We start from the raw sequence: 26,056 nt of genomic DNA, 5'->3' as shown, positions 1-26,056 counted from the left end.
AGAGTCACCACTGCATGGTTCCTCATATCCTGGAGTCCAGAGTCACCACTGCATGGTTCCTCATATCCTGGAGTCCAGAGTCACCACTGAATGATTCCTCATATCCTGGAGTCCAGCCTTCTACTGTGCCCTGTTGGTTTTAGGTCCCAAATTGCAGTTGTACCCAACCCCAGGGCCTGAGCCTCTGGAGCATCCCTTCCTCGCTGGAGCCATACAAGTGTGGTACCCTGCTCCCATGGGTAAGAATCACAGCTGCTTCCCAACCCTCGGGCCTGAGCTACCAGGTTGTCCCTTAGAGCAACAAACCTTAGCTTACTGGAAGAATTGCATCCCCTCATGCCTTGGAGAGTGATTCTGTACCTCAAGTCCCAGGTGCTACAATAGCTTCAGAAGACAATGAGTGCAAGATCCTGACCTCATGACCACTCTGAGCATCTGTGCCATGGATCCTAGTGCCACTGTAGCAGCCTGTGAACCGTGTCAGATCCAACTTCAAGAGAGATCCTCTCAGCTAAGAATCCCCACTCTAAGGAAGACAAAAACAGGAGAATCCCTAAAACCCTTGCTCTAATAACCTACACAGTCACTGTCACTAACACAAATTCCTTCAGCCTAGACCACTGAGGCTCTGCAGGTATCACTAACATTAACCACAAATGAAAAAGCTTCACAGAGACTACAACACTGCACTGACACAGAAGCAGAGCCACCACACCCTGCACAGCAGGACTCTCAGGCCCATCTGCAGCTAAACGTTTTCCCTTACAAAAGCCACTCTGTAAAGTTTGGAAGGAGTGACTGTACCACTAGATAGACAGAAATTAACACAGGGACACAGAAAAAAATGATAAAGCAAGGAAATATGACACCACCAAAGAACCACAATAATTATACAGTAATTGATCCCAAAGAAACAAAAATTTATAAATTGCCCCAAAGGAATTTCAAAATAACACCCTAAAAACTCCAATGAGATGCAAGAAAATACAAATAGACAATTCAATAAAAACAGGAAAACAATTAATGATCTGAATGAGAAATTCAACAAAGAGATACATGTTGTTAAAAAAAGAACCAAACATAAATCTTGGAGTTGAAGAACTGAATCAATGAGACAAGAATAAAATTGAGAGTTGTAACAGCAGACTAGATCAAACAGAAGAGAGAGTTTGTGAATTTGACATAAGTATTTTGAAATGACTCAACCAGAGGGGAAAAAAGAATGAAAAAGAGTAAAGACTTATAAAAAACCATCAAGCAAATGTTCACAACTGGGAATTTCATAAAGAGAAAAGACAGGCCGGGCGCGGTGGCTCAAGCCTGTAATCCCAGCACTTTGGGAGGCCGAGATGGGCGGATCACGAGGTCAGGAAATCGAGACCATCCTGGCTAACACGGTGAAACGCCGTCTCTACTAAAAATACAAAAAAACTAGCCGGGCGTGGTGGCGGGCGCCTGTAGTCCCAGCTACTGGGGAGGCTGAGGCAGGAGAATGGCGTAAACCCGGGAGGCAGAGCTTGCAGTGAGCTGAGATCCAGCCACTGCACTCCAGCCTGGGCGACAGAGCAAGACTCCGTCTCAAAAAAAAAAAAAAAAGAGAGAAAAGACAGAGAAAAGAATGTTTACTTAATGAAATAATTGATGAAAACCTCCCAAGTCTTGGAAAAGATACAGATACCAGATCTATGAAGCTCAAATGTTCCCAAATAGATTCAACTCAAAAGATCCTCTTCAAGTCATATCATAATCAAACTGTCAAAAATCGAAGACAATTTTTAAGAGCAGCAAGAATTAATATCAAAATTTCTTACACTCTGCCAAAAAATGGAGGTGGAAGAAATACATCAAAACACATTATCACTTTGAAACCTAAGCCAGATAAAGACATCACAAGAAAAGAAAGCTATGACAATCTTTCTGATGAACACTGATGGAAATCCTCAATAAAATTTGCAAATCAAAGCCAACAACACACCAAAAAAATTATACACCATGACCAGATAGGATTTATTCCTGGCATACAAAGCTGATTAAACATATGCAAATTGATATCATACATCATATTAACAGGACAAAATATAAAAACCACATTCTAATCTCAACTGATGGAAAAAAAAAGCATTTAACGAAGTCCAACATACTTTCTTGATAAAAACTGTCAAAAATTTAGGCATATAAAGAAAGTTCCTCAACATAATAAAAACCATTTATGAAAAGCCCACAGTGGACATTATAAAAACGAAGAAAAATCGAAAGCTTTTCCATTGAGATCCAGAACAAGGCAAGGATGCCCCCCTCCTTCTATTCAACATAGTACTAAAAGTGCCAGCAAGAAAAATCAGACAAGAAAAAAATAAAATGCATCCAATTGGAAAAGAAGTAAAGTTATCTCTATTTGCAGAGGAAATGGTCCTACACATCAAAAACCCCAAAGATTCCACACAAAAAAGAAAAAAACTATTAAAAAAAATAAGCTCATAAAGGATAGAAAATCAACACATAAAAATTACTACAATTTTATACACAACAATCTAACTGAAAAAGAAATCAGGAAAATAGTTCCATTTATGATAGCACTAAAAAAAACTGAAGAAGAATAAACCAAACCCAAAATTAGTAGAAGAAACAACAAAGATCAGAGTAGAAATAAATGAAATTGAAATTAAGAAAATACAAAAGATCAATGAAATGAAAAGTTGTTTTTTTAAAAAGATAAGTAAAATTGACAAACCTTTAGCCAAACTAACTAAGAAAAAAATGGAGAATGCCCAAACAAATAAAATCAGAGGTGAAAATGGAGACATTACAACTGCTACTGCAGAAATTCAAAGGATCATTAGTGGCCACTACGAGTAACTATATGCCAATGTATTGGAAAACCTAGAAGACATCTAGAAGAAAACTCCTAGACAGATGCAACCTACAAAGATTGAACCATGAGAAAATCCACAAGCTGAACAGACCAATAACAAGTAAAGAGATAAAAGACATGTCTTCTAGCAAAGAAAACCCTGAAACCCAATGGCTTCATTTTTGAATTCTACCAAACATTTAAAGAACTAATACTTATCCTATTCAACCTATTCCAAAACATAGAGTAAGAAGAGTAACAGAGTAATATTGGCCATTTTACAAGGCCAATATTATCTTAAGATGAAAACCAGATAAAGACACATCAAAAAAGGAAACTACAGGCCAATATCCCTGAGGAATACTGTAGCAAAAACCCTCAACAAAATACTATCAAGATGATTTCAATAACACATTTAAAAAAGGTCATCAAGACCAAGTGGGACTTAGTCCAGAAATGCAAGGATGGCTTAACACATGCAAATTAATCAGTGAGATACATCATATAAACAGAATGAAGGACAAAACCATATGATCATTTCAATTGATACTAAAAAGGCATGTGATAAAATTCAACAACCTTTCAATGATAAAAAACCTTCAAACAACTGAATATACAGGAACATACCTCAACATAAGAAAAGCCATATACAACAGACCCACAGCAACTATTATTCCAAATGAGGAAACAATGAAAGCCTTTCCTCTAAGATCTGGAACAAGATAAGAATGCCCACTTTCACCACCATTCTTCAACATAGCACCAGAAGTCCTAGCTAGAATAATCAGACATGATAAAGGAAGGGCATCCACACAGGCACAGGCAATCAGACCAAAAACAAACAAATGGTATCACATCAAGTTGAAAAGCTTCTGTACAGCAAAGGAAACAATCAACAAGATGAAGAGACAACCCACAGAATGACAGAAAATATTCATCTGACAATAAATTAATAATCAGAATATATAAGAAGATCAAACAACTCTATCAGAAAAAAATCTCATAATCCAATTTAAAATGGGCAAAATAGCTGAATAGATATTTCTCACAAGAAGGCACACAAATGGCAAGGAGGCATACAAAAAAGTCATCACTGATCATCAGAGAAATACAAATCAAAACTACAGGAGATATCATCTCACCCCGGTTAAAATGATTTATATCCAAAAGACAGACAATAACAAATGCTGGTGAGGGTATGGAAAAAAGAGAATCCTCCTGCACTGTTGGTGGGAATGTAAATTAGTACAAGCACTGCGGAGAATGATATGGGGGGGTCCTCAAAAAACTAAAAACAGAGCTACCACATGATCCAGCAATTCCACTGCTAGGTATAAACCCAAAACAAAAGAAATCAGTGTATCAGACATCTGCATTCCCATGTTTGTTGCAGCACTATCCACAATAGCCAAAATTTGGAAGCAATCTAAGTGTCTATCAACGATGAATGGATAAAGAAATTGTACTTATACGCAACGGAGTACTATTCAGCCATAAAAAGAATGCGATTCTGTCATTTCCAACAACATAGATGGAACTGGAGGTCATTAGGCTAAATGAAATTAGCCAACACAGAGAGGCAAACATCACCCGTTCTTACTTATTTGTGGGGTCTAAAAATAAAAACAATTGATCTCATAGAGCAGGAGAGTACAAGAGTAGTTATCAGAGGCTGAAAAGGGTAGTGGGAGGATGGGTAAGAGGAAGGAAGCTTAATGGGTATAAAAAAAATACAGTGAATAAGACCCGGTATTTCACAGCACAAAAGGGTGACTACAGTCAATAAGAATTTAATTGTACATTTTAGAATAACTAAAAGAGTATAATTGTTGTTTGTAACACGGAGGATAAACGCTTGAGGTAATGGATACTCCATTTACTCTGATGTGATTATTATACATTGCATGCCCATATCAAAACATCTCATGTACCCGTAATTATATACGTGCCTACTACCTACCCATAAAATTTTAAATGAAAAGATTTTTTAAATAAAATAAAATAAAGGCTGAATCTTTGAGAGTGGGGAAAAAAAGAAATAAAGGGCATCCAAATCGAAAAGGAAGAAGTCAAATTAATTATCTTTGTTTGCAGATGACATGATCATCTATTTGAAAAAATCTAAAAACTCCATCAAAAAACTGTTAGAACTGATAAACTCAGTAAAGTTACAGGATACAAAGTCAACATACAAAAATCAGTAGCATTTCTATATGTCAATAGTAAACAAACTGGAAAAGAAATCAAGAAGGTAATCCAATTTACAATAGCTAAAGATAAAAATTAAATACTTAGGAATTAAACAAAAAAGTGAAAGATCTCTACAGTGAAAACTATGTAAGATCGATGCAAGGAATTAAAGAGAAACCATTAAAAAATGGAAAGATATTCTATGTTAATAGACTAGAAGAATCAATAATGTTAAAATGCCCATACTACCCAAAGTAATCTACAGATTCAGTGCAATATCAATGACATTCTTCATTGAAATAGAAAAAAAAATCCTAGAATTTATATAGAATTATAAAAGATCCATAATATTCAAAGCTATCCCGAGCAAAAAGAACAAAACTGGAGGAACCACATCACCTGCCTTCAAATTATACTACAGAGCTATAGTAACCAAAACAGCGTAGAACTGGCATAGAAACAGAAACATAGACCAATTAAACAGAATAGAAAACCCAGAAGCACATCCAAACAACCGCACCAAACTCATTCTAGACAAAGTTGCAAAGAACATGTATTGGGAAAAGGAACAGACATCTCTTCAATAACTGGTGCTGGGAAAACTCATATGCAGAAGTATGAAACTAGATCCCTATCTCTTGACATAGACAAAAATCAAATCACATAGATTAAAGACTTAAATCTAATACCTCAAACTATGAAACTATTACAAGGAAACGCTGGGGACCAAACTCTCCAGGACATTGGAGTGACCAAAGATTTCTTGAATAATAACCCAAAAAACACAGGCAGCCAAAGCAGAAATGGACAAATGGGATCACATCAAGTTAAAAAGTTTGCACACAGCAAAGTTAACAGTCAACAAAAGGAAGAGACGACCCAGAAAATGACAGAAAATTTTTGCAAACTATCGACCTGACAAGGGATTAATAACTATTCTACAGAGAGTTGTCAAGACGGCTCAATAGGAAGAGCTCCAGTCTGCAGCTCCCAGAGAGACCAACACAGAAGGTGGGAGATTTCTTCATTTCCAACTGAAGTATCCAGTTCATCTCACTGGGACTGGCTAGACAGTGGGTGCAGCCCACGGTGAGTGAGCAGAAGCAGGGTTGGGCATCGCCTCACCGGGAAGTGCAAGGGGCAGCGAATTCCCTTCCCTAGCCAAGGGAAGCCACGAGGGACTGTGCTGTGAGGGACTGCGCTATCTGGCCCAGACATTATGCTTTTCCCATGGGTTTCGAAGCCCACAGACCAGGAGATTCCCTTGTGTGCCTCTACCACCTGGGCCCTGGGTTTCAAGCACAAAACTGGGCGGCTGTTTGGGCAGACATGATCTAGCTGCTGAAGTTTTTATTTTGTAGCCCAGTGGTGCCTGCAACCCCAGTGAGACAGAACCGTTCACTACCCTAAAAGGGGGCTGAAGCCAGGGAGCCAAGTGGTCTCACTCAGTGGGTCCCACTCTCACAAAGTCCAGCAAGCTAAGAACCACTGGCTTGAAATTCTTGCTGCCAGCATAGCAGTCTGAAGTCGAACTTGGTGGTGGGAAGGGCATCCGCCATTACTGAGGCTAGAGTAGGCGGTTTTCCCCTCATAGTGTTAACTCTGACTGTATGTAATACTCACCACAGCACGGCAAAGCACCTGGGGCCAGACTGACTCTCTAGATTCCTCTCACTGGGCAGGACATCGCTGAAAGAAAGGCAGCAGCCCCACTCAGGGGCTTATAGATAAAACTCCCATCTCCCTGGGACACAGCACCTGGGGAAAGGGGCAGCTGCAGGCGCAGCTTCAGCAGACTTAAATGTTCCTGCCCGCTGGCTCTGAAGAGAGCAGCGTACCTCCTAGAACAGCACTTGAGCTCTGCTAAGGGAAAGACTGCCTCCTCGAGTGGATGCCTGACCCCCCGTGCCTCCTGACTGGGAGACACCTCTCAGCAGGGGTGAACAGACACCTCATACAGGAGAGCTCCGGCTGGCATCAGGCAGGTGTCCTTCTGGAACAAAGCTTCCAGAGGAAGGAACAGACAGCAAAATATTTGCTGTTCTGCAGCTTCCACTGGTGATACCCAGGCAAATAGGGTCTAAAGTGGACCTCCAGCAAACTCCAACAGACCTGCAGCAGAGGGGCCTGACTGTGAGAAGGAAAACTAACAAACAGAAAGCATTAACATCAACATCAACAAAAAGGATGCCCACAGAAAAGCCCTATCCAAAGGTCATCAGCATCAAAGATCAAAGGTAGATAAATCCATGAAGATGAGGAAAAATACTGAAAATTCCAAAAACCAGAACGACTCGTGTCCTCCAAATGATTGCAACTCCTCTCCAACAACAGTACAAAACTGGACAGAGAATGAGTTTGACTTTGACAGAAGCAGGCTTCGGAAGATGGGTAATAACAAACTCCTCTGAGCTAAAGGAGCATGTTCTAACCCAATGCAGGGAAGCTAAGAACGTTGATAAAAGATTATAGGAACTGCTCACTAGAATAACCAGTTTAGAGAAGAATATAAATGACCTGATTGGGCTGAAGAACACAGCACAAGAACTTCGTGAAGCACAGACAAGTATCAAAAGCCAAATCGATCAAGCAGAAGAAAGGATATCAGAGATTAAAGATCAACTAAATAAAATAAAGCATGAAGACAAGATTAGAGAAAAAAGAATGAAAAGGAACAAACAAAGCCTCCAAGGAATATGGGACTATGTGAAAAGACCAAACCTATGATTCACTGGTGTACCTGAAAGTGACGGGGGGAATGGAACCAAGCTGGAAAACACTCTTCAGGATATTATCTAGGAGAACTTCCCCAACCTAACAAGACAGGCCAACATTCATATTCAGAAAATACAAAGAACACCACTAAGATACTCCTCGAGAAGAGCCATCCCAAGACACATAACTGTCAGATTCTCCAGGGTTGAAATGAAGGAAAAAATGTTAAGAGCAGCCAGATAGAAAGGTCGGGTTACCTACAAAGGGAAGCCCATCAGACTAACAGCAGATCTCTCAGCAGAAACACTACAAGCCAGAAGAGAGTGGGGGACAATATTCGACATTCTTAAAGAAAAGAATTTTCAATCCAGAATTGCATATGCAGCCAAACTATGCTTCACAAGCTAAGGAGAAATAAAATCCCTTACAAACAAGCAAATGCTGAGGGATTTTGTCACCACCAGGCCTGCCTTACAAGAGCTTCTAAAGGAAGCACTAAATATGGAAAGGAAAAACCAGTAGCAGCCACTGTAAAAACATACCAAATTGTAAAGACCATCAATACCAGGAAGAAATCGCATTAAATAGTGGGCAAAATAACCAGCTAGCATCATAATGATAGGATCAAATTCACACATAACAATATTAACCTTAAATGTTAAGGGACTAAATGCTCCAATTAAAAGACACAGACTAGCAAATTGGACAGAATCGAGACCCATCTCACATGCAAAGACACGCATAGGCTCAAAATAAGGGGATGGAGGAATATTTACCAAGTGAATGAAAAGCAAAAAAAAAAAAAAAAAAAAAGCAGGGGTTGCAATCCCAGTCTCTGATAAAACAGACTTTAAACCAAAAAGATCAAAAAACACAAAGAAGGGCATTACATAAAGGTAAAGGAATCAATGCAACAAGAAGAGCTAACTATACTAAATATATATGCACCCAATACAGGACCACCCAGATTCATAAAGCAAGTACTTAGAGATCTACAAAGAGACTTGGACTCCCACATAATGGCAGTGGGAGACTTTAACATCCCACTGTCGATATCAGACAGATCAATTAGACAGAAAATTAACAAGGATATTCAGGACTTGAACTCAGCTCTGGACCAAGTGGACCTAATAGACATCTGCAGAACTCTCCACCCTAAATCAACAGAATATACATTCTTCTCAGCACTGCAGAGCACTTATTCTGAAATTATCCACATAATTGGAAGTGAAACACTCCTCAGCAAATGCAAAAGAATAGAAATCATAACAAACAGTCTCTCAGATCATAGTGCAATCAAATTAGAACTCAGGATTAAAAAACTCACTCAAAACTGCACAACTACATGGAAACTGAACAATCTGATCCTGAATGACTACTGGGTAAATAACAAAATTAAGGCAGAAATCAAGAAGTTCTTTGAAACCAATGAGAACAAAAACACAATGTACCAGAACATCTGGGATACAGCTAAAGCAGTGCTTAGAGGGAAATTTATAGCACTAAATGCCGATATCAGAAAGTGGGAAAGACCTAAAATCAACACCCTAACATCACAATTAAAAGAACTAGAAAAGCAAGAGCAAATGAATTCAAAAGCTAGCAGAAGACAAGAAATAACTAAGATCAGAGCAGAACTGAAGGAGATAGAGACACAAGTCCTTCAAAAAATCAATGAATCCAGGAGCTGGTTTTTTTAAAAGATTAGCAAAATAGATAGACTGCTAGCCAGACTAATAAAGAAGAAAAGAGATCTGAATCAAACAGACACAATAAGAAATTATAAAAGGGCTATGACCACTGATCTCACAGAAATACAAACTACCATCAGAGAATACTATAAACACCTCTATGCAAATAAACTAGAAAATCTAGAAGAAATGGATGAATTCCTGGACACAAACACCCTCCCAACACTAAACCAGGAAGAAGTCAAATCCCTGAATAGACCAATAACAAGTTTTGAAATTGAGCAGATAATTAATAGCCTACCAACCAAAAAAAGCCCAGGACCAGACCAATTTACAGTCGAATTCTACCAGAGGTACAAAGAGGAGCTGGTATCATTCCTTGTGAAACTATTCCAAACAAGAGAAAAAAGGAGGACTCCTTCCTAATTCACCTTATGAGGTCAGCATCATCCTGATACCAAAATCTGGCAGAGACTCAACAAAAAAAGAAAATTTCAGGCCAATATCCCTGATGAACATTGATGCAAAAATCCTCAATAAAATACTGGCAAACCAAATCCAGCAGCACATCAAAACACTTATTCACCACGATCAAGTTGGCTTCATCCCTGGGATGCAAGGCTGGTTCAACATATGCAAATTGATAAACATAATCCGTCACATAAACAGAACTAATGACAAAAACCACATGATTATCTCAATAGTAGCAGAAAAGGCCTTCAACAAAATTCAACAGCCTTCATGGTAAAAAACACTCAAGAAACTAGGTATTGAGGGAATATATCCCAAAATAATAAGACCTATTTATGAGGAACCCATACTCAATATCATACTGAATCAGCAAAAGCTGGAAGCATTCCCTTTGAAAACCGGCACAAGACAAGGACGGCCTCTCTCTCCACTCCTATTCAACATGGTATTGGAAGTTCTGGCCAGGGCAATCAAGCAAGAAAAATAAATTCAAATAAGAAGAGAGGAAGTCAAATTGTCTCTGTTTGCAGAGAACATGATTGTATATTTAGAAAACCCCATCGTCTCGGCCCCAGAATTCCTTAAGCTGGTAAGCAACTTCAGCAAAGTCTCAGGATACAAAATCAATGGGCAAAAATCACAAGCATTCCTATACACCAGTAACAGACAAACAGGGAGCCGAAACATGAGTGAACTCCCATTCACAAGTGCTACAAAGAAAATATAGTACCTAGGAATACAACTTACAAGGGACATGAAGAACCTCCTCAAGAACTACACCCACTGCTCAAGGAAATAAAAGAGGACACAAAAAAATGGATAAACATTCCATCCTCATGGATAGGAAGAATCAACATCATGAAAATGGCAACACAGCCCACAGTAATTTATAGATTCAATGCTATGCTGATCAAGCTACCATTGACTTTCTTCACAGAACTAAAAAAAACTACTTTAAATTTCATATGGAACCAAAAAGGAGCCCGCATAGCCAAACAATCCTAAGCCAAAAGAACAAAGCTGGAGGTATCACACTACCTGACTTCAAAATATACTACAAGGCTACAGCAACCAAAACATGGTACTGGTACCAAAACAGATACATAGACCGATGGAACAGAACAGAGGCCGCAGGAATAACACCACACATCTATAACCATCTGATCTTCGACAAATCTAACAAAAACAAGCAATGGGGAAAGTATTCCCTATTTAATAAATGGTGCTGGGAAAACTGGCTACCATATACAGAAAAGTGAAACTGAACCCCTTCCTTACACATTATACAAAAATAAACTCAAGTTGGATTAAAGACTTAAACGTAAATCCTAAAACCAAAAAACCCTAGAAGAAAACAGCCAATACCTTTCAGGACACAGGCATGGGCAAAGACTTCATGACTAAAACACCAAAAGCAATGGCAACAAAAGCCAAAATAGACAAACAGGATCTAATTAAACTAAAGAGCTACTGCACAGTAAAAGAAACTATCATCAGACTGAACAGGCAATAAATAACAAATGTTGGCAAGGGTGTGGAAAAAAAAAAGAGAACCCTCCCACACTGTTGATGGGAATGTAAATTAGTATATGCACTATTTTGAGAACAGTATGGAGGGTCCTCAAAAAAGTAAAAACAGAGCTACCACACGATCCAGCAGTCCCACTGCTAGGTATATAACCAAAACAAAGAAAGTCAGCATATTAAAAATACATCTGTACTCCCACATTTATTGCAGCACTATCCACAATAGCCAAGATTTGGAAACAATCTAAGTGTCCATCGACAGAAGAATAAACAAGGAAAACGTGGTGCTTATACACAATGGAGTACTATTCAGCCATAAAAAAAAATGAGGTCCTGTCATTTACAAAAACATGAACAGAACTTGAGGCTATTACGTTAAGTGAAATAAGCCAGGCACAGAAAGAAAAACATCACATGTAGGAGCTAAAAATTAAGACAATCAAATTCACAGAGAGTACGAGGATTGATTACCAGAGGCTGAGAAGGATAGTTGAAGGGTGAGGAGGAGATGGAATGGTTAATAGGTACAAAAAAAAAAAAAAGATGAAAAGAATGAATAAGACCAAGTATTTGACTGCACAACCATAGTCAATGAAAATTTAATCATACATTTAAAAATACTTAAAAGAGTATAATTGAATTGTTTGTAACAAAGAATAAATGCTTGAGGTGATGAATATCCCATTTATCCTGATGTGATTATTATATATTGCATGCCTGAATAGAAATATTTCATGAAATATGTATATGTTTATACATATGTCACGTCTTAAAAATTAAAAAACTGAAGAATAAATTGAACCAAGAAGGTGAAAAACCTGTACACAGAAAACTGTAAGATGTTGATGAAAGAAATTGAAGACAAAATAATGAAAAAATAAATGAAAAGATATTCCACCCTCATGAATCAGAAGAATTAATATTGTTAAATTATCCATTCAACCCAAAGCAATACATAGGTTCAGTATAATCCCTTTCAAAATCCTAATGGCATTCCTCACAGAAAAAAATAAAAATAAAAAAATAAAAAAATCCTAAAATTTGTATGGAAACATAAAGACCCTAAAACAATTCCAAGAAAGAAAAACAAGGTTGGAGGAATTATACTTCCTGATTTAAAAATTATATAACAAAGCTATAGTAATCAAAACCGTGTGGTACTGGCATAAAAACAGACACATACACCAATAGAACAGAACAGAGAACCTAGAAGCAAACCCAAACAGATATGGTCAACTAATTTTTGACAGGGGCACCAATAGGACACAATGAGGAAAGAAGAATCTCTTCAATAAACGGTGTTAAGAAAACTGAAATTTCACATGCAAAAGAAAGTGAACCCTTATACCATACATAAAAATAAGCTCAAAATGGATAAAAGACCTAACTGTGAGACCAGGAACTATAAAACTCCTATAAGAGAACATAGGGGAAAATCTCCTGGGCACTGAAGTTGGCAATGATTTTTGGGTATCAAACCAAAAGTTCAGGCCACAAAAGCAAAAGTAAATAAGTGGGACTACTTCAAATCAAAAAAAAAAATTACATCTTTTGCTGCTCTGTACAGCAAAAGATATAATCAACAAAATGAAATAGCAGCCTACAAATTGAAAAAAATATTGGCAAACAATAAATCTGATGAGGTTAATACCCAAAATTAACAAAGAACTCATACAACTCAATAGTAGAAAAACAAACAATCCAATTTTTTAAACAGGCAAAGGATCTAAACAGACATTTCTCCATGGAAGACAAAAATCACCAACAGCTACATCAAAAGGTATTTAGCATCATTAATCATCAGGGAAATGCAAATCAAAACCACTATGAGATACCACATCACAGCTGTAAAGGTGGTTATTATTTTAAAAAGTCAAAAAATAACAAATGTTGACAAGAGTATGCAGAAAGAGTAATTAAAAATAGAACTACCAAATGACACATGATCCCTCTGCTGAGCATATACCCAAAGGAAATAAAATCATCACCATGTAAAGATTCTACATTCCTATGTTCATTGCATCATTATTCACAATAGCCAAGATATGGAAAAAACCTAAGTGTCTGTTGATAGAAAAATGAATAAAGAAATTGTGGTACATATATACAATGAAATATTACTCAGACTTACAAAAGAATGAGATCTTTTCATTTACCACAATATGGCTGGGTCTGGAGGACAATTATGCTAAGTAAAATAAGCCAGACAAAAAAAGAAAAATATTGCATGATCTCACTAATTAAATATGGGATCTACAAAAAGAAATCAAATATACAGAAAGAGAGAACAAAACAGTGGTTACCAGGGACAGAGGGGTTAGAGGGGATGAAATGGGAAGATGCAGGTCAGAGGATACAAAGTAGCTGATATGTGGGATGAACAAGTCTAGAGATCCAAAGGACAACATGAGAACTGTAGATAATAAAACAGTACTGTATATGGGATTCATGCTAAATAAGAACATTTCAGATGTTCTTGCCACAAAAAAAAAAAAAAATGGGTAACTGTCAAAGGACAGATATGTTAATTTACTTCAATGTAATAATCTTTATACTATCCATGTATATCCCATAACATCATGTTGCATAGCTTAAATTTACAAAATAAAATTTACTAAAAAAAAATAAGTAAAAGGATAGTTACATTTAAACTTGAGTTTTAGGGGTAGGGAAAGGGCCTATCAGGGCAGGGTGGGCATGAAATTTTGGGGGGTGATGGGTGTGTCCTTATCTTGACTGCAGTGATGGTTTCACAGGTATACACTTATGTCAAAACTTATCAAACTGTACACTTTAAATATGGGCCATTTATTCTACGTCAATTATACCTCAAAAAAATTTTTTAAAAAAATCTTTTTAACTTCTAGATTTAAAAAACCATAAAATATTATTGGAAAGATATACTATGTTTATAAATTGGAAAACTGGATATTATAAAGATTTCAGTTCTCTTCAAATTGACCTATAGAAACAATGTAATCCAATCAAGATCCCAGATTTTTAATAATTTCATTTGCAGATTTCAAAATATATATGGAAATGCAAAATGCAAAGAACACACAAGACAAGTTTGAAGAACAGCATGAAAGGAGTTACTCTATCCCTATCACAACTAAATACAAAGCAACAGTAATCAAGACAGTGGAATACTGGCACTTGGATAGATCCAGGGGACCAAAGAGTCCCGAAACAGATGCTTGTGCATATGAACATTTGATGTATAACAAAGATACGATTGTAAAGTAGTGGGGAAAGAGTAGTCCTTTTAATGAACGGAACTTAATCAATTAAACATTCATATAAAATGTATTCCTCCTAATTCATACCACAAATACCAATTTCACATCTAAATGTGAAAGGTAAAACCATAAGCTTCTAAATGATTACACAAGAGAACATCTTTGTGATCTAAATATAGGGAATGACTTCTTAGACAGGTCAAACAAGTACTAACCACAAAAGAGAAGATGGAAAATTAAACTGGATTAAAATTCAATAGAAGGTCCCATTAAGAACAATATAAAAATGAAAAGAAACAAGCTGCAATATGTTAGATAATGCGTGCAATATAAAAAATTCACAATGTGCTCATATAGAAAATATATAGGCCAGGCGCAGTGGCTCATGCCTGTAATCCCAATACTTTGGGAGACCAAAGTGGGTGGATCATCTGAGGTCAGGAGTTCAAGACTAGCCTGGTCAACATGGCAAAACCTCATCTCTACTAGAAACACAAAAAATTAGCCAGGTGTGATGGTGCACGCCTGTAATCCCTGCTATTCGGGAGACTGAGGCAGGAGACTCACTTGAACTCGTGAGGCGGAGACTGCAGTGAGCCGAAATCGTGCCATTGCACTGCAGCCTGGATGACAAGAGAAAAACTCCATCTCAAAAAAAAAAAAAAGAAAAAAATATATAAAGACCTCCTACAAAACAATAACAAAAAGACAATCAACCCAATTGAAAAGTGGACAAAAGATGCAAACTGGCACTTCAAACAAGAAAATAACCAACAGTCTACAAACATATGAAAATATGTTCATCATCAGTGGTAATCATGAAATGCAAAAGAAAACCAAAATGTGACACCATAAACACCTATCATAATAGCTACTATTGAAAGGACAAGTAATAGCAAGTGTTGGAAAGAAGAAGAGCAACATGCATTCTCATACACTGTTAGTGGGAGTGTAAATTAGTGCAACCACTTTGGAAACCTATTTTTTGGTGTCTACTAAATTTGAAGGCATCTAGGATCTGCACTCCATGTTATGTACCATCAGAAATGCATGCACATGTTCACTAAATATTGAATAAGAGTGGTCATAGCAGTATTATCCATAGAAGCCCCAAATTTAAAATAATCCAACTATCTATCTGTAGCTATAGAATGTTAAAATATATTGCCATATATCAATACAATGGAATACCAAAGAACAATAAAAATGAACAAAATGCAAGAACCTGACACAACACCCATTACAATCCTAATGATTAGCAAAAGAAGTCAAAGACCAAAAAAACTTGTCCTATATGGTTCCATTAATACAAGGAGTTCAAAACAGGGGGAAATTATAGGGTTAAAAGGCAAAATAGTGATTATCTTTAGAAAGCAAGTGATTGGAAAGAGAAATTAGAAGTTTTATTGAATACTGGTAATATTCTATTTCTAGATCTGGGCGGTGAGGGTATGTTCACCTCATGATAATTTATCAAGCTATACACTGATACATGTACTTTTCTGTATGTATACCTCCGAATTTTTAAATTTTTAAACAAGTAAAAAAGAAGAGAGAGCTTCAGCAGCTTCCCTTGTCAAGTAACAGGTTCCACTCTGGAATTTATGAGACAAGATAGAATATTACTTAGTAAGTTAAAGAGGACCTTAGAGCAACATTCTTAAATGTGTACTTCAGCTCTTGTTTAGTATGTAAATCAGACAATAGCACAGATTTCGTACTGTGTGAACTATTGCAATTAACTAAGAAAAGCACCAAACTGTTAATCTCAGAAAAGTCCTTTTTTGGAAGTATGTGATGTTTCAGATATTTTAGACTGGTACAGTTTAAATTGAAGGTACCCTTGGTACATCTGAAAAAATCTAGAACTTTACGCAAAAAAATAAATATATCTTGATATTACACATTAGATGCCACATTGCCTAACATTAATTGCAAAAATGTTGTCTACTTCAGCAGAAGACAGGCATTGTATCTTCACCTTTCTACGGCTCTTCACAAAAAACTTAATACCAAAAACAAAAAAGAATTTTCATGTAGCCAAGTGTTTATTCATATTTTTAAAATAAGCAAATTTTACTATAAGAGAAATTTTCAAATACCTTATTTTCAAAAAGATCAACTTCGTTGATCTTTTTATCTCTTAGCACATTCAGCCAATAAATTCAAACTCCAAAATGAACTCAATGTATCTACGTAAGGAACTGTAAACAAATTAACAACTGGAGAAAAATTATCTACTTTTACTAGGAAACTTTCAATGTGAATAAAATATATTCAGGAAAAAATCCTGCTCACTTTCCTTATCTTGAATAAAAGGTATTATGAGAAATGAATAAATACACTCCTGAAGTTGACAAATTCGCAAGTTTAGTGACCATTAACCATTTCCTCCTAAAAAGACAAACTGATAATGTAAAGAAAGTAACACTATATAGACTGTATTTTTTTAACCTAATTCCACCAAGGATAGTGATTTGATAAAAATAAATCACTGAACAGTGAGTGTCAACAACATGACTTTGAGATAACAGAGCTTGGGAATTAGGAGTATTTTCAACTGGAACCATATCAGAAAAAAACAGACAGCAAAGAGGTCTTTGTAGCAATTGTAACTACACACATGTGAGACGACCTGAAAATGGGGAGCGCTACAAAACCACTATGAAAAGCATTCTGCAAGGGAGGCTGAGGCAGGAGAATGACGTGAACCCGGGAGGCACAGCTTGCAGTGAACTGAGATCCGGCCACTGCACTCTAGCCTGGGCAACAGAGCGAGACTCCATCTCAAAAAAAAAAGAAAAGAAAAGCATTCTGCACTTCTCAAATATCATTTCACAAAAACTACAGAACAATCAGAGCCAGTAAAACTTAAATTATCTTTCAAATAGTCATCATAAACTCTAACCTAGTTAAAACAAATGTTGACTCTCTCTCTAATATGCTAATACTGTTATATAAATACTTAAATGTCAATACCAAATAAATATACCCTAAATATAAATATACCAAATATAAATACCCAAAATTCATGAACATTTTATAAGAGCTACAAGAATACACTTTTAGACAAAATGGGACATACCACTCAAAAGGTAAAACTCTACTAAACTTCACTGTGATTATGGCCAGCCCACCCATCCTCTATATGTGAAATAAAACTTTTTATTAAAAAAGAGGTCTCACCACTTCTTGTTTCTGGGCTTCATTAAGTTTATCAGTCAATTCTTCCAAAGTCCTTTTTGTTTCGGCATCCGACCTAATCCACAAAAAAAGATTTAAACTTGGATATTTAGAAAATACACAGAACTAGTGAAATGCTTAACATGATAATTATGTTATTACAAAATATTCTACTTTAGTGGTTCTCAAATGGTATAAACATCTGAAACACCCAGAAGGCTTGTTAAAACACAGACTGCTGGATCCCGACCCCTAGATTTCAAATCAGCAAATCTGACATGAGGCCCAAAAATATGCCTTTCTAAAATTCGTAGGTGATGCAGGAATAGAGGTCTGCAGGTCTGGAGACCAAACTTTGAGAACTGCTGCTACACTGGAACATCACTCTCAGTAAACAAACATGTTGCAATATCTCCCATTTTAAATTAAGAAAAAAGGGAGAGAGAGAGGGACAAAAGAGAACAAAAACTCTTGATCTTACATGCTCTTTCTAGCAATTCATAAAGAAATTACCTCAAAGTGTGCTGTGCAAACTCTGTCCTCACTAACCGACCTCCCATTACCTTGTTTCTCATTAAATTAATAACAAACGTGATAAATGAACAAATCGTACAGAAAGATTTACAAAGAAAAGAAAAAGCCTTTCTGTCTTGCATTGTCTTACTTCTGGCTGCACTTCCCTCTGTGAATCATGCACAACCATTTCCATTATTAATTATTTTGCTAGTTGCTTTCATCATGTTCAACTCAAGACATTTTCAATTGGCTGTTTTGAAATACTTAGCTCATTCTCTAATTTCAGATTATGTTATTACCATTTGGGTTCTATTGGACCTGTAGAGTTTTATGTAATATATTTATATGTCTTATGAATATTATGAATTATTCCATCATATGAAATTGATGGAATTGATGCTTTGTGCTCACATTCTGTCATGCTCACATTTTAGTCAGCTTCACACTTGAATCATAACTTTCTTGTGTTCTTGTCTTTTCCAAGCTTTCTCATTATCTTTTGGCTTTATATGGGCCTTACTTATCACATCATTGATATTTTCCTCCCACTTCTTACTGAATGGTCAACAAACCATCTATTTCACTCTTTTTGACAACCTTCTTCTCAAAGGACACTTACTTTCCTGCTCTAATGTAGAGTGAATACTTCCTGGGCCTGCTCCATGACTGTCATTCCAGGGTTTCTTTCACTGAATCCCCAGGTTAATTTTACTATTTCTTAATATCTTTATCTTTGTATTTCTTGGTTACAATCTTATTGAACTTATGTATCCTTATTTCCTTTTGAGGTATATTTCCTTTTGAGGAAATTACCTTAAAAAGATAAATTTTCGAAGACTTTAAACCTCTGAAAATGTCTTTCTGTATGTATGCATAGAATGTTAAAATATATTGCTGTATATTCATATAGTGGAATACCAAAGAATAATAAAAATCAGTAACTGCAAGAACCTGACACAACACCCATAAATATTACAGCCCCTTTCTTGGCTTTTGTGGTTCTATGCTGTCTAGAATTTCCCCCATCTCACTAGCTATTCCATCTCAGGTCAGCTCCTCCTTCTATCATAAGATTCCTAAATATTACAACTCCTTGCAACTCAGTCCTGTCCTTGATATCCTCCCTATAGTTTCTCTCTTGTTATTATCCATTTCCATGGTTCCAAATGACACTTCTCCATGCTGACCACTCTTAAATTTTACCTCAACAGAGACTTTTCCTTTTCCTACCTCAACAGAGACTTTTCCTTACTTTTCCATAGTAAATATCTATCTGAATATTTTACTTTCCATTTGCATGTCTCACAGGCATCTTGAACATAATATATTCAAGGCCAAACTCTCTACACCTCACCTACCCAAACCAGTCTTCCATATCTCAGGAAGTGGAATCACCATCTACCTAGTTATTCAAATTGAAAATCTTAGAGTCATCCTTAGTTTATTCTCGCTCACCCACCACTACCAAATCCTGTCTCTCTGATTTCCAAAAACAGTATCTTCAAACACACCCCTGTCCATCTCTCTCCTGCCATAATCCTGGGCCAGGTCATCATCAGCTCTCATATACTAGTGCAACAGACTTCTACCGTGTCCTCCTCAAATCAATTTTTTTTTTCCTTTGTCACAGGTTTCACTCTGATACCCAGGCAGGAGTGCAGTGACTCATTTCAACTCACTGCAGCTTCAACCTCCTGGGCTCAAGCAATCCTCCCACCTCAGCCGCCCAAGTAGCTGGGACCACGGGCACGTGCCACCATGCCAGGCTAATTTTTCTGTATTTTTAGTAGAGACGGGGTTTTGCCATGTTGCCCAGGCTGTTCTCAAACTCCTGAGCTCAAATGATCCACCTGCCTCAGCCTCCCAAAGTGTTGGGATTATCAGCCTGAGCCACTGCACCTGTCCCAAATCAGTTCTTCATATGGCATCGAAAGTAGGTGATTTCTGAATTAAACTTTACTTAATCCTTTCCAAAAGCTTGCTTCCCAGTGTACTTTCATTATCTAATGTATGTTTTGTAATAAATGTCAAAAATGAAAAATCAGTAATTAAATGAGAGTATCAACCTTTCAACATCAAATAGAAAGTTAAACTTTTTAACTCCCTGTCCATTATTTTTATAAACATGAAGTAAGAATTTGTGGTACAAGTAAAGCAGAACAGCATCCAGAAATTTTACACATTCACAAAGGCAAGCCACCTCATTTCCCAAGAAACCTAACTCCTATTTTGGGTTAAACAAAGTTTTCTGCCTCACACATGCCTCCAGGTCACAAAGCTATTACCAGATGGTACCAGCCTATAGATAGATCACAAAAACTATTACCAGATACTAACAGCCCAGTCCAATATTGGTTATTTAAATGACCATTGAAACTAATCAACTAAATCATCCCTGCAACTTCCCCTGTATCTTCTTACAAGGCAACTATTCCCTGTAACTCATGCTCCCAGTGCTTAATTTACACCCTTCCTTGAAATGAGTAATGGTTATGTAATAAAACCATTCCTACAATACATTTAAGTGTTAATGTCATTTTGTTAATTTTATCAACTTGAAAAAAAAAAAAACCTAAATATTAAATAAGTCTTACCAGTTTAAAAGGTTAGCAATATAGCTCAATAATATATCTCACGATCCAGGAATTTAAATGCTTTATTCGTATCAGTCACATGTGAAAATGATTTTGAACCACCATATACTGTAAGTGATAAAGAACAGAAACTTTGGGGCCTTACTGCCTGGATTTTAATTCTGACTCTGCTACAGCCTTCCTGTTTGATTTCTAGAGAGCTGAGTTATTTCATCTCTCTGTGCCCATTTTCTCATCCATAAAATAGAGGAAAAAATAATGATTACCTCAAAGGGTAGTTACTAGAATTAAAGTTAAATCATGAAATAAGGGCTCAATAATATTAGCTAATAGCACTAGTAATAATGGTAGAATCTTTCATTCTCATTACAGCCTATACTTGATATTCATAGATTTAACATTTATAGTTTTGACTATTTTTGTTGCAGCAACACAGAACTAGTGCGTGGTATGATTTAGGTAGCTGGAGTTAGCAAGCAAATATCGTAAACAAATTTCAATTCAGCTTTATTGTTCCCTAATCATTGCTGTATGTGGATTGTAAATCTTAGGAAGGCATAAAAATCTTTGTTTTTCAGCAAAACATGGCCTCCAAAAGAAAGCCACTTGCCACTGGTGATGACAAAAATGGAAAGAGAGTAAAGAAGTTTAAATTAAATAACAGCTCTTGGGGACTATCCAGATTGACAAAATTGTGAAGATGGGGCAGACGTTAACCACTGACCCTCAAAGAATTCAACTAAAAGCTAAAGTATTGCATTCTGCAATGGCTTATGTTCATTGACAAACTTCATGTTACACTTCTTTTTTGTGTGTGCAATGCCAAAAGTCAGTCAGCTAGCGAGTCAGTCTTTGTGTCTCTCTCTCCAACGTATTTGCAAATCTACCTCTTTGCAAAAGTCTCACAATGTATCCCTCCATAACGTCAGCATTCCATTGCATTAAGTTAAAGTGTTTTTTAGAAATAGGAAATTAATTTGTCTAACATTGAGTCATGATATATTCTAAATTCAAAGGGCTGTAAACTGTTCTGTTAATAAATTTTAAGATACTGTATAAAAACAACACTTTAAAAATCTAGATAAATATGTCAATTACAGAAGCTAATTTATTCTCCTCATAATTTATCCCTCTCATAAAAACCATAGGCTGCTTTTACCGGCTCCTTCTGGAAAGCTCCCTGTTGAAATCATCTCCAAGGCGAATTTGTTCACTGCTGAGGTCTCGAAGAGACTGATGAAAAGCATGAAGCTAGCAAAGGCAAAACACAGTTATCCGTTTAGAATTCTGTTGAATTCTTCCAGGAAGATTCGCCAAAGGTAAGAATAAGATCTTGTTCTTTGCGATAATAACCAGATTCTGTAATATTATTATGAAAGAAAACACCTATTTTGAAAGAAAAAATTTCCAAGAAAAACAAATTTTTAAAAGCCGTATATAACATTTACCATCACATTTTCTACAGTACAATTCTACTCCTTCAGAATTCTACGCTCTAGAAGGCATCTGCTTCTTCCTTAATCAGAGTAAAAGAAAAAGAAAAAAGAGAGAGAGAGAAAGAAGGAGAAAACCAGTCTGCCAACTTTTTCTGTAAAGGGTTCAATAGCGACTATGCCAGGATTACAAGCTGTACGGTCTCTGTCACAGTTAATCTTGCCACTGTAGCGCAAAAGTAACTGTAAACAAATAAGCATGGCTGAATTACAGTAAAATTTTATTCTATCAGCCTACAATGCCTTAGTTTGCCAACTCCTGCTGTAGAGAAACTCTTGCTCATGTACACTTGGAACCATGTACAAGAAAGTATGGTGCAGCATTATTCATAATGAGAACATGAGAAACCAAATGTACAGCAAGATAAATAAATTGTGGTGTGTTCCTCCACTGGAGTATGATATAGCAGTGGAACTGAAACAATCAAAGATACCTACGCATTAGTCAAGTTGAATGTCAAAAACATAACATCAAGTAAAATAAGAAGTTACAAAAGATTACAGTAGTATCCCATTTACATAAAGTTTAAAGGCAAGCAACACTAAATAAGATGTAGGTAGTAAAAATTTAAAAAGTAAAAAAATAACTGTTTTTTAAAGCAGAAACAGTGTCATGATACGTATGAAGTCAGAATAGTGGATACCCCTTGGGAAAAGATGGAGTATAAAAGAGGCTTGGGGGTATGATAATGCTTTACTTAGTGGCCTGGGTGGGGGTTATATGGTATTCATTCCCATTATTGTAACTTTAACTGTAAATATATATGCTGAATATAAATAGCATGATTTATAATAAAACTACGTTAAACAGACTTGAAGAAACAACAAACTGATTCATTTCAACAAATGCACATTAAGCAATTTATCAGTGCCAGCTACTGAGAAGTGGTTCACAATCTCATACGAGAGCGACATGTAAACAAACCACAAATTCTTTACGGGGGCATTAAGAAAGTACACAGGCAAGTGGAGCTAAGGGTAATTTTGAGAACGAACTTAATGAGGAAGAACCATAAAAAGAAAGGAGTGACGTAGTATAGTGAATGAAAAACTTAAGTTTTGCAATCATGATTTTCCAATTTAGCAAACCAGAATCCGGGGATGCATCCTTGACACTTCCTTTTCACTCACTGTTGCATTCCCCACATGGCTATCTAATTTTCAAGACCTTTCCATTTTATACACTAAAACGCTTTTAATTCTACCTCCTTCTCTCCGACTCCATCTATCCTAACCCAAGTGACCGTCAATTCACATCCAGAACACAGTAATATCCTTCTAATTGGTTCACCCACATTGACTCCATTTTCCACACTACAGCCAGAGTGATCTTTTCAAAATAATTTTGTCAGCCCTATTACACAGCTCTACATAATCTCAGCCCTTCACATTTGTTTAGCCTGGTGGGCCTTCTTTAAATTGCTCATAGGGGCTATCTTCCCTCCTGCCAAGCTCTTTGTTCTACCTGGAATGACTCTTACTCAACTTTCAGATCTCAGCTCAGTCAGCCTTTCTTCAGGAAGCCCTCCTTGCCAGGGCATGTCCTCTACCATACAATTCTGTAGCCCTATGCATCTTTTCACTATAGCATGCATCTCAATTCATAAATAAGGTTGTATTTATGTATTTAGTTAATATCTAGCTCCTCCTCTAGATTATAAACGTATTAAAAGACAAGGTTTCTGCTCATCACTGTTTCCAAGTGTAAGCATTATCCCAATAACAGAGACATTAAATAAACAGAAGGAAACAGTAAATGAATAATGTTAAGATATTGTTCTCTGTTCTGGGCTTCATCATATAGTCCATGCTTGCAAGGTGCAACTATCAAAAAAATAATATTGTCAAGGAAAAGTTTCCACAGGGTGTCTTCTAATACATTTGATTTTGTTGTCTCTTCATGCAGTAACAAATGACAGCTACAGATGAGTATCTTAAGATACACTTGAGTACCTAATCCTAAAACTACCAAAACCAAAAGGTCAAAGTGCAGAACTCCCCCAGCCCTTTTCTATTTAATTTAGCTACTTAAGACAACAAAAGGAAAAATTACAGCTCTGCAGAGAACTTCTTTAAAGAAGCAGAAAAAGATTTCCACACAACTAATACTTCAGAAATCTTTAGTGAATATATAAAGTATGGAATTTCTTACTTAATAGCAAATGGCTCTATCTATGATTCAACAATCAGAAAAACACTAATGGTAGGAAAATCAGTAGATCAACCACACAAAGATTAACTTGGTCATACTAAACCAAACTTAGTAAAAGAGAAAGTAGCTGACTTAGCAGGGCTTACGGAAAAATGTGCTGAACAAGAAAGGAAACAAAACATGTCCAATTAAGCTCATTTTTAAATGTTCTGCAAGATATAATCCTCCATAACAAACTCAAAGCAAAGGGAAGATGATTTGTACATTGAAAATAAACTAGTTGACTTGAAAAATCCTATATTAACAATCTTATATTCACATAGAATGACAAAAGACCCCATATAGCCAAAACAATCCTAAGCAAAAAAAGAACAAAGCTGGAGGCAGTATACTCCCTAATTTCAAAACATTATAAAGTGCTTGTAATCAAAACAGCACGGCACTGGCAAAAAACAGATGCATCAACCTATGAACAGAGGCGAAAACCCAGAAATAAACCCACACATTTGTGGTTAGCTGATTTTTTATGAAGGTGCTAAAAACACACAATGGGAAAAGGATAGTCTCTTCAATAAACTGTGTTGGCAAAACTGCACATACATGCAGAATAATGAAATTAGGCCCTTATGGATGAAACACTTAAATACAAGACCTGAAACTATAAAACCACTAGAAGAAAATGTAGGAGAAAAGCTCCATGACTTTGATTTAGACAATGATTTCTTGGATATGATGACCCCAAAAGCACAGGCAGCAAAAGCAAAAATAGGCAAATGGGATCACATCAAACTATAAAGCTTCTGCATAGCAAAGGAAACAATTAATAAAGTGAAGAGACAATCCACAGGATGGGAGAAATATCTGCGAACCATATGTTTGACAAGGCATTAATATCCAAAGTATATAAGGAACTCAAACAACTCAATAGCAAAAAAAAAAATTTTTTAATGGGCAAAGGACCTGAACAGACATTTCTCAAAAGAAGACATAACAATGGTCAATAGGTACATTTTTTAAAATATTCAGCATCAGTAAACTTTAGGAAAATTCAAATTAAAACCACAATGAGATTATCACCTCATACCTGCTAAAATGGCTTTTATCAAAAAGATGGAAGATAAGTGTTGGACAGGACGTGGAGGAAAGGGACCCCTTGTACCCTGCTGGTGGGAATGTAGATTAGTGCAGACATTATGGAAAACTGTATGGAGGGTCTTCAAAAACTAAAAATAAGACTACCATATGACCCATTAATCCCATTTCTGGATATATCCCCAAAGCTACTAAAATCAATATGTCAAAGGGATATCTGCACTCTCATGTTCATTGCAGCATTCTTCACAATAGCCAACATCTGCAGACAACCTAAGCATCTATCAGTGAATGAATGGATACAGAAAATGTAGTATATATACACAACACAATGCTATTCAG

The 26,056-nt window shown here is 36.4% G+C and overlaps 1 protein-coding gene across 1 annotated transcript in view; it reads right to left on the bottom strand.

Moving 5' to 3' along the window:
• Nucleotides 1-26,056, bottom strand: part of CEP128 (centrosomal protein 128kDa) — a 477,957-nt gene that overhangs the window by 415,394 nt on the left and 36,507 nt on the right. Inside the window, exons 7-8 of the mRNA XM_011949470.1 lie at nt 22,137-22,228; nt 17,871-17,943 (exon numbers count right to left, since the gene is read on the bottom strand). Of these exons, the coding sequence (XP_011804860.1) occupies nt 17,871-17,943; nt 22,137-22,228 (165 nt within the window). The remainder of the gene's footprint in view (nt 1-17,870; nt 17,944-22,136; nt 22,229-26,056) is intronic.

This window comes from Colobus angolensis, unplaced genomic scaffold, assembly GCF_000951035.1.
Source record: "Colobus angolensis palliatus isolate OR3802 unplaced genomic scaffold, Cang.pa_1.0 Scaffold3, whole genome shotgun sequence".
NCBI classification, from domain to species: Eukaryota; Metazoa; Chordata; class Mammalia; order Primates; family Cercopithecidae; genus Colobus; species Colobus angolensis.
This window is presented reverse-complemented; position numbering and strand designations above follow the sequence as displayed.